This window comes from Lipotes vexillifer, unplaced genomic scaffold (genome assembly GCF_000442215.2).
Source record: "Lipotes vexillifer unplaced genomic scaffold, Lipotes_vexillifer_v1.1 scaffold440, whole genome shotgun sequence".
NCBI classification, from domain to species: domain Eukaryota; kingdom Metazoa; phylum Chordata; class Mammalia; order Artiodactyla; family Lipotidae; genus Lipotes; species Lipotes vexillifer.
In genome coordinates, this window is record NW_006778543.1 from 2,772,818 (window position 1) to 2,783,371 (window position 10,554).

The following is a 10,554-nucleotide window of genomic DNA, read 5'->3' on the forward strand; positions in this document are numbered from 1 at the left end:
TGCCTTATATCACGTCCATAACGGGGAAGACGTCGTGCTTCTCACCACCTGCAAGCATGGCAAAGACTGGCAAAAGCACAAGGATTCTCGCTGTGACAGAGACAACACTGAGTATGAGAAGTAAGTGGCTTAGCCGATGGGCCCCAGCCCACCTGGTCCAGGTGTGAAGTTGGGAGATGGGGGTGGGGCAGGGGACCCCCCCCTCGGGTCCTCTTCCTTTGGCTCTGAGCCTGGGACTGAGCAGCCTGCTTCTGGTGTGTAGCTTGGAGCTGAGGACCCAGAGTTTGAGCTCCTCGGGCTAACGGAAAATCCTGGAGCACTTTCCTGGGCCAAGTAGGTGACCATGTTCCCCTCTTGCTTGGAAAACCTTTAGGGTGATGTGTGTTGTATGAAGGGTGTGGGTTTGATCCGAGTTTGGAAACTGCACTTCACCAGTGGATCCAGGAGGGTGTTTGTGAGGGTCTAGGGACTCGAGAGGCTCTGAATCCACCCACAGTCCAGGGACCTTACCCCAAGATTGATGCTTCATTTGCTTTTCTCACGAGCAGGGGGAGCAGCTTTCCCCGGAATTTTCCCACCCTTCAATTGTCATCTTTCCGCAAACCTTAAATTTGTGTTAGCAGTGGAAGTCCTTTAATTTCAGCTACTAAACTTTCTGTGCCTGCCTCTTCCCTACTCCCAGATGGCATTGACTTTTATGAAGGGAGACTGTAAACTGGTTAGGGCCTGTGATCTTGCTTGCATGCATGCATGCACGCATGCATGCATTCATTCATGTGTGTTTGTTGGCATGTATATATCCTGCCTCCCTAGGAGAAGCTGTTTTTAAAAAATCTGGGCCTCAGCCCCTCTGCTGTAAACTCCAGTTGCTAATTTAGATTTTCCTTTCCCTTTTGTCTTTATCAATTTGCATGTAAATCGGAGACTGTTACTATCTGAATGCGCTGTGAGATGCCTCTTTACCCTCTGGAGTGAAGCAAGTTTTGTCCAGTTGCTAAGTAACTGAGTTGGAGACTTTGTAGACCTTCTCACTCTTCCTTTTCCTTCCCAGTGACAGTAACTGACACACTGGGCTTGGGGTCAAAACTAGTTTCTACGAATCGGCTTTAACGTGAGCTTGGAGGGTCCGTTTCCTCGTCGATGGGGTGGGAGCCCTAGACTCTCTCACTTCTGTCTGGCTGTGAAAGAGTTAGTGAGCTCCTACAGTGCATTTCCACGTTACGCCAGTTAAAAACCAGAGCAGCCTTGTGCTACCCAGGCAGGAAGGGGAACCTCTCAGCTGAGTACAAGAGGAACTGGCAGAGGTTGGCGGATTTTGCAATTGATTCATGAAATGCAGAATAGGGGAAACGCTTTGCAGAACTGATTGGAACAGGAAGGGGCATGGTGGGGAAAGGACCCTGAAATGAAAGGTTTGATTGTTGTCTGTGGATTTCCTCAGACACTTGGGCCTCTGTAGGAGTGACTGGAAGGGAAATTCAAGTCCTCCTGCACTTGATCGTAGACAGTGAAGGAGAAAGTATCAAACACTGGGATTCCCCAAACCCCAACACCTCTTGCTTTTCGAGCATAAGCGGAGCCGGAGGCTGTAGGGTCAATTATGAATCTAAATTTTCCTCTGCTTTGGGGGCAGTTATGTGTGAATGTTGGGTGCAGTTGCCATGGATTAAAATTTTCTCACAAAAGAAACAAACTGTGGTTAGTAATGAGCGCTTTGTTTACGCGACATTTACATTGACCTATTCCTGTGGGTGCTTGTAAGAAAAAATGCTCCTAGCCTTTGAGGAATTTCTTTGTCTGGTTTATGGTGGAGTAACTCGAGATGAAGTCTGACCTTTCAGTGTCTTCTAAAGCAGTCTCACCGAATTTTGTAGAAGGATCATGATGGTCTTCATTCCTCTAAAGGAGCTGGAGGGGAGATCTTCAGAAATTTGAATTATACGTTTATTTGGGAAACACCCTCAATCCGATACAACAGTCATATCTGCTTTACTCTCCTAGTCCCAAAATAAATCGTCTACATTCGCTGCAGAAGGTTTTTCTAGAGATTTTTGGCAATAAGGGAAGGAGGGGTTGGTTTCCAAGAAACTTTAATTTTTGCTAATTAAATTTCACTAATTTTTGACCTCTTTGTCGTTGCATCAAGAAATCAGACACCCACGCCCTTGTTTTGGTTTATGTTTGAAGACCACAAGGGGTCAGGCCCTCAGGACTGAGTCTCATCTGAAGAGTGGCATTTAGTGAGGAAAGCAAGTTGCCTCTTTCTCCTGAGCAGGGATTTCCTTCAGAGTCCCTTCTGGATTTTCTTCATTCCTCTTTTGCATACTTTCCAGCTCTAACCTTGTTTCATAGGACGGGATGGTGTTGCAGAACGTTTATATTCATCGACCTGCTTGACCTGGAGTTTTCACTTCTTCCTCTCACTGGGTTATCTGAACGCTTTATCTCTGAGAAATGGTGCTTGCAAACATGTTTGCCTTTGCCGTTGACTTTGGAAGATATGAAGAATGAATGGGCTCTGAAATGTGGTGAGAATGCTCACATAGCAGGCAACCTGTCTTGTGCTCTGAAGTAAGCACAACTATTGTACTTTGCTACTTATACTGATGTTTTCTGTAAGTCAGCTGTGCGTGTGTCAGACGCAGAACCCCTCCAATCAAATGCTAATCTCTTCCCAGGGTTTTAGAGGAGGATGTTGCAGTTAGGTCTATAGAAGTCATCTAAGTCTGACTTCTCACACTGTCTCATGGTGTGACTTTTGATTCATTACCTTGAACCTTAGTTTATCCTTTGGTGGAATGGGTTTTCGACTGCTTTAGGGTTCTCTAAGCGTTCATTTGATAATGGCTTATAAAAACAGGATCAGTTTTCATCTACTTCTTTTCTTTATTAGCAAGTGCCTATGATTTGGACTTAGGGGGTCTGATAATTAGATTGAAAATTTATGGTATCATGGCCGAGTTAGGTTACTATAGAATATGTACAAGGGTATCAACTAAAAAAAAAAAAAGTTGCTTTTAGCGAAATTCAGCCTTATGTGACAATAAATGTTTAGTTGAGGACTTCTGATTCCACTTCACTTTTGTGAAAATCAGACATTTACTACTAAATGGTATAGAAGAACTGCATGGAATGAAGGAAAAGACTTTTCTCTTGTAATAGAGCAATATTTTCAACCCAGACTTCCAGGATTATATTAAAACATCCATTTTTATGACACCCGTAATTAATTTTCATCAGTTACATATATTAACAGATGTAGATGACACTGGCTAAACTAAGTTGCTGCAGTGATTACACGATTTGTAATGAGGCTTTAGAGAAATTCTATTTTACATCTTTTGAGCTTCTTACGCACCCTTACAGAATTACTGTATTTTTGCGTGAACTTCAGAGTGCAGATCCCTTCAAAGGGCATTATTGTAAAACTCCATATTTGGCTTTCTGAAATAGAAGAAAAAGAAGGAAATGAGAGGTGGCTTCTATCTTGGACCCCTTTGAGGAAAGCGGTGGAGAATATTTTAAGCAGCTCTTCTGGGAACAGGCAGGATTCTGTGCAGGCCTTTTGGACACTTTCTCCTGTGTTTGTTGAAGCTGTACCTCACAGTCCTTGTGTTTTTAAGGGTCTTGAAGGTAAGTGATCATACAACTTCCAAACATCCTCATTTTATAGATGTGGAAACTGAGGGATAGACTGTTACAGGGATTTGCTTAAGGTCAGAAAACTGTTTAGTAGCAGGGGTAGCCCTAGAAAGCAGGCCCTCTGACTTTTTCCCCTTGACCTACAGTATTCCATCTTTAATTACAGACACACCTGAAAGCTCTCCAGCCACAGGAAGGTCCTTATTGATGGTGTTTCTTATGGGATTTCTCTTGGAATCATTTTGGAAGCTGATAAAGACTTTGTACCAACTTTGTGAAAAAAGAAAGCACATACATGCATAATTTGTCATCTAGTTTTAGGGGTTGACACACAGCCGCTACTAAGGGCATCGTCAGACTTAAGAACTTTTGCTCTAGGGCTTACATATTTCTTTTCATTGCCAACTAAGGTGGAGGTCCCCGGTGCTGTTTAGTCTAAGTAGGAGTTTTGGGGACTTTTCAGTTTGGCTCCAGTGAATTTTGGGAATAGGCTGTGAATTCACTGAATGATAAGCTGAATTCAAATGTATTTATAGCAAAAAGAAAATGTGCACAAGTAAATGATGATGTATTGATTCCCCATTTTTCTGAACTGTATTCCCAGACACGTTGAGCGAGTTTGTGATCCAGCAGGGAGCCTTGGAGGAATGAAAGTTGGAAATTGTGCTTCTCAGGTTTTAAATGTAAAACATTAGCACCTTTTTCCCCACAGGTGTATGATAGCACAAAAGCATTTCTAAAATAAGCCACATAAGCACAGTTTTTTTTTTTTTAAACACACATATGTGCTCTTTTTTTTTTTTCCGTTTATTTATTTTTGGCTGCGTTGGGTCTTCGTGGCTGTGCGTGGGCTTTCTCTAGCTGTGGCGAGCGGGGGCTACTCTTCGTTGCGGTGAGCCGGCTTCTCATTGCAGTGGCTTCTCTTGTGCAGCACAGACTCTAGGCGCGCGGGCTTCAGTAGTTGTGGCGCGTGGGCTTCAGTAGTTGTGGCATGCAGGCTTCAGTAGTTGTGGCTCGCGGGCTCTAGAGTGCAGGCTCAATAGTTGTGGTGCACGGGCTTAGTTGCTCCGCGGCATGTGGGATCTTCCTGGACCAGGGCTCGAACCCGTGTCCCCTGCACTGGCAGGAGGATTCTTAACCACTGCACCACCAGGGAAGCCCAAGTGCAGTTTTAAAATAAAGCTAGGGCCAGCCCTAGATGAATTTTGAAGTTAGCAATGTGTCTTCTTGCACTGAGGTTCTAATTCTTTCTGTGCCCCTCCCGTCCCCAAGTTTCTCACCTTCTCTGATCTTGCTTTCTGGAGGGCTCCCGAGAACCTCATTTACAAGGAATCCCTAAAGGTTGAGGTTTCGTGGGCTACTTCTAGGGACATTTGCAAGTTGATTGAGTCTAGTTCAAAAAATGTCGGTTGAAAGTGGAATCTGTGACCTGAGCTGGGAGCCTGTAGGATTTTGTCCTTCAGAGGATGGCTTGCTATGAAGACTTGGGCAGGCCCCACCAGTGGGAAGCCACCATTGGTCCCCCTGACTGTGACAGCAGCTTTGGGTGGCACTGACTTGGCCAAAAGGGGGGCTGTCACGCCCTCAGGTGGTGCTTGTTCTCTTTGTCCAAAGGCCTGTGGATGTGCCTCCCCAGAACCCGCTGATAGAAACACTTGCTGACAATGACCTTGAGCACACTAAGGTCATACCAAAGGTTGTGCTTGATAGGGCCCGGCTGCGCTGCTCACAGCCACCTTGCCAGGTGTCTCTTCAGGCCATTTTACAGGTTTGTAAGCTGAGGCCAGCTCGGGTGAGGTGGATTGTCAAGGCTGCGCAGCTTGTAAGTAGCTGAACGGAGGCAACAGTCCAGGTTTTCTGGTTCCCATTCCTCTACTTTCTCTGAGGCCTGCTGCTCCCTCATGACCGTCACATTTCCACACAGCCTCTTCGGAGGGAGCCCGTCAGGCTCAGCGGCCACTAGATACTGCAGTCTCCTGAGAGTGTTCGTGTTTGGATGTGAACACCGTGAGCTTAATGACTGATAGGTTTTCCTTCAGAGCTCTTCCGTCTGTGCCCAAGTTCCTTTAATGCACAGGGACTCCCTCAAAACTGCAAGATATTTGTCCAGTGTCTTATCTGAAGTCGCCTTTATTAGCTCATTTAAGCCTTTCGACAACAGTGTGTAAAATCCCCACTTTACAGATAGGAGTGCAGGCCCCGAGAGGGTAAAGTTAGGAGCCACGGTCACATCTGGTGAGGAAATGGTGGTGTTCAAACCAGGCATCTTGGATGTCGAAGACAAAGCTCTTTCCTCTAAAAAATGTCACCACCTTAAAGAATCAAACAATTTCTACCTGTTCACAGTTTTGTATCAGTGAGTTTAGTGTGATTTGGGTGTTTGAATGTCATATCTTTTTTTTCCCCTACTGCTTTCCTTTATGAACATGCTTCCCAAGGAAAAAATCTGGCTAAGAGATGTGATTAAGACAGCACTGAGTTGACACTTAAGCATCGAACTCCTTCATCTCTTCCGTTCAGGGAACGTTATAACTTTGACTATGTAGATTCTGCCTTTCATTTTCCCCTAGAGCGCTTCTCAGAAAAGTGAGGAAGTGAATCATGTGTGACCTTTGCCCTCCTGATAGCACCTTGCAGGGTTTGCCCTGTACTAGATGTCAGTGAACCCATGAGGTGGTGCAGGAGTGACCGTTACCCCAGGTATAAGGTGTGACCCTGTAGAAATGGGAGACCCACTGGAAGATTCCAGTTCTGACAAAACGGGCCAGGTTTCTGGAGTGTAGCATACCACTGCTCCTAGGTCCTGACGCTCCCTGTAGAAAAACAGTGGTTAAAAAAATTATAAAAATTGTACAGAGCCTCTGCAGAAAATTAGGAAAATGCAAAAGAGATGAATATGAAAAGAAATTTCTTCTCTAGTCCCGACAATGAGAGCTAACCAGTATTATTAAACTTCAGTAGTTGGCCTGTTATAACCCACATATACACCTCTGTGATTGATTATGTCATTCTATGTCTGCATAGCCAAGTACCTTGTATAGATATGTTAATTATTATTTAATTAATAGTAAGTAATGAATTTGACACATTTTCCTTAAGTGTCTTGTTTGTGCCAGACACACAGGTGTTGGAGCTGGGGCCGCCGGGAGTGAAGAAAGCAAACTCCTGGCCGTTCTAGTCTGTCGGTTTTACGAAGTTAAAGTCCGACTTAAAATGTATTTTTGCATATGTTGCTTTTTTCTTAACATTATCTCAGAGCTTCTTGCTCTCCTACTAAAGAGGAAAATCCTATTAAAATACTAAAGTAGGATTTTTTTTTTTTGCGGTACGCGGACCTCTCACTGCTGTGGCCTCTCCCGTTGCGGAGCACAGGCTCCGGACGCGCAGGCTCAGCGGCCATGGCTCACGGGCCCAGCCGCTCCGCTGCACGTGGGATCTTCCCTGACCGGGGCACGAACCCGCGTCCCCTGCATCGGCAGGCGGACTCTCAACCACTGCGCCACCAGGGAAGCCCTAAAGTAGGATTTTTAATGGCTGCACGGTTCTTTTTAGTAACTCATGGCTGTACCGTAGTTGATTTGCATTTTCTTAGAGATTTGTTTCCCATCTTTTCTTTTATTATACGTAAGTCTGTGATGAATTTCACTGTATTGAGGATTTGTTTTCTTCTTGACTAAGGTTTCTCAGAAAACACAGCACTTCCTCTCTCTTGACAACCCCCCCCACCCCCAACCCCGCAGTCCCTTTTGGAGGAATAGCAAGTTTTGAGGTGAGTCTGAGCGCCCATTTAGCAAAGTAGCAGGCATGAAATGACTGCTTAGATAAACATCTGTAGGTGTTAATTGGTCCTGAGGCTGGGGGTGGGCGGGGGAGGGGGTCTTTGAAGCTCCCACAGCTCCGTTCCCTTTGAAGTCTTTCATTTTTGCTGGAGCCAGAAACCTCCGTGTGTCTCTTATTGAGCAGACCGCTTCCTCCGTGCATTCTAGAGCCTCTCCTGGGATCTCAGAATCTGTGGGCCTAACCTGGGTAGGTGTCAGTTTTGTAAGTTAATTGTGTCAGCTGCTCAAAGCCCTCGTCTCTTTTCTCTTTGGCTGTTGAGTCTGGGGTCCTTTGGAGGTGAATTGAGACAAGTGGCTTTACCTCTGGGGCATTCAGGTCAGGTCTGGGATTCTAAGTGCAAATGAGGCACTATTCTAAGTGATTTAAAAACCAAGACAGAGGGAATTCCCTGGCGCTTTCACTGCCAAGGGCCCAGGTTCAATCCCTGGTCTGTGAACTAAAGTCCCACAAGCCTTGCTGAGTGGCCAAAAAAAAAAAAAAAAGAAAAAAAAAAACAAATAAACAAAAAACCAAGACAGAAAACAAAGTGAACCAAACTGTTTACGCCTAGTTAGACTTTCTTTCCCGTTGTAATTGCTTTGAACAGCAGTGAGATTTGTGGAGAAACACTTCCTCGTTTTGTGTACCCTCTTGTCTTCTGTGAAGCCCTTTAGGAGAGGGCGATGACCCTGGACCAGGGAAGTCACTGACCCACACACATTCCTGGACTAGGTGCTGAACCTTTCAGCCTCATTTTCCACATCTGTAAGTGGGGATCATAACACCTCACAGGGTCGTTGAAAGATTGAAAGGAGGTAGAGTGGGTAACTGCTTGTAATGCAAAACCTTGTAAACACTAATGTGCTCTACAAGGTGGTGGTGTTTATTAAAAACCATCTTCCTGGGGCTTCCCTGGTGGCGCAGTGGTTGAGAGTCCGCCTGCTGATGCAGGGGACACGGGTTCGTGCCCCGGTCCGGGAGGATCCCACATGCCATGGAGCGGCTGGGCCCGTGAGCCATGGCTGCTGAGCCTGCGCATCCGGAGCCTGTGCTCCACAACGGGAGAGGCCACAGCAGTGAGAGGCTCGCGTACCGCAAAAAACAAAAACAAACAAACAAACAAAACAACCGTGTTCCTGCCATTTTCTAATCAACCACAGACGTTTGCTTAGTTTCATAACTTGGCTCTTTACTAAGCCACAGAAATAACTGCTCACCTCTTTCTTGATACTTAATCCCCAGAAAATTGTGGTAGATGCCCTGGAAGGCTAGCCATTATTTCTGTGGGCTGTGGAAAGACCTAGATGGGGCCTTGGAGCTTGCAGGTGGCCTGGGGCAAAGGTGGGAGCAGGTGGAGGGTGGTCTCAGGCACTGCCTTGAGTCTGCATCCCCCAAGTTCCCTGGATGACTGCTCTAGGAATGCAGGTTATTGCTTTTGCAAGTGATTTCTGTGCCGCATCGGTTGAGGGTGATCTTTGGAAGGCTACCTCCTATGAATGGGCTGGTTCGACTGGCCCTTAGGTTGCAAAGAACAGAGTATCACTCAGGCCACCTTAAGTCACAGGATTTATTGTGAAGGGACATGGAACAAAAACTGGACTGGAACTGTTCCAGTAAGTTCTCAGGACCCAGCACAATCACTTGGGTCTGCTCCTTTCTTCCTGCTCTGGACCTTCATCTCTCCCCAGACTGGCACCTCTGTCATGGGATGTGTCGGCCAACTACTGGCCAGTCTTTCCTGAATTCTCTCCTGCAGGCCCTGGAGGAAACCAGCCTGATTGGCTTTACTGGGGATACTTACTCCTTCGGGGGAGCGCCATTCCTATCAGGCCACATCTCTGGGTCTGGTGGTGACCTCATCAGTTGAAAGACTGCCCTGTCACGTTGTCATTCTTGATTGAATTGGTGGCCATCCTTTTGCAAAGAACAGCCTAAAGTTGCTTCCTGAAACGGGACTGTGGTTAGGGGAAGTTGTCTGTGGCAGGCACTGTTGAAGCCATATCCTGTTGGCACTGACATATTTGAGCCCGGTTGGTGGTGACGATAGCAACTAATGCTTCTTGAGAGTGTACTGTGTGCTGGGTAACGGGCAGTATCTTCTTTAATCTGTATGTCCACCCTAGCAGGAAGATACTCATTTGAGATTCAGAACGAAGTTCAGAGAATCTTTAAAAGTGACTTGCCTAAGAGCACACAGCTGGGACACAAACCGAGGGCCGTCTGACTTCTAAACCTGTGTTCTTCACCACGGCATCGGTAGTGCATCTGCACAGCTGGAACTGATGTCATGAAGACCACACACATGTAAACAATAGTGTGATTGATTTATAGGGTATCACTTGTGTTTCTCACCTAGAATTTATTTAATCTTACTGGAGAAGAGACAGTTCTAACCAGTGTGGTAATCTGGTTTCTCAGCCCACAGCAGATTCAAAGCAGTCAATTTGAAGAGAGAGGGATTCTTGCAGGCAGAGCTGGGAAGAAGGGACAGTTGGTAACCCAAATGGAAGGAAGCAGGCCAGGAAGTGATAAAATGTAACACCCAGAAGAAATAAAGAAGCACTGCAATTTAAGAGCAGGTGGCCCAGAGCCCGAGTGTGTCCTGCGGACTCCCCAGGAGCGTGCCTTTGAGTCCCGCCACCTAACACCATGCCTGTCACCAACCAGACCTTCTATAAATATTTGATAAACTATACCACGGTACAGTGCTGACCGTGAGCCATCTCTTGTGTACGCTGGCCTTTGTTTAAGAAAGTAGAGGAACAAATAATGAACTTTATAACGTTTTTGAACCCTATGGTTAAAATAAAAATATTTTGGTGCCCCCTAAGATAAGCTCTCCGTTTGAAAGCTTATCTACCAAGCTTAGCAAGTTCCCCGAGGGCTCCGGATACAAGGGGTAGTTGCATCCTTGGAGTTTGCATCAGAGTTCTGGTATTTGTTGCTAACTCAGATTTCTGGGGTTTTATAATACATATCAACACTTTAATGAGAAATGTAAAGTTTTCTGGTATTGTCATGTGGGCCTGTGCTGCTGGTTATTCTTGACCGACTAGTGTTCCGAATGACTTGGGCCCTGGGCTCCGGGAAAGA

The 10,554-nt window shown here is 45.9% G+C and overlaps 1 protein-coding gene across 1 annotated transcript in view; it reads left to right on the plus strand.

Moving 5' to 3' along the window:
* The window catches only part of EXT1 (exostosin glycosyltransferase 1), a 300,239-nt gene that overhangs the window by 1,612 nt on the left and 288,073 nt on the right, over window positions 1–10,554 (plus strand). The window contains exon 1 of the mRNA XM_007451678.1: window positions 1–120. This exon is cut by the window's left edge and continues 1,612 nt beyond it. Coding sequence (XP_007451740.1) covers window positions 1–120 — 120 coding nt within the window. The remainder of the gene's footprint in view (window positions 121–10,554) is intronic.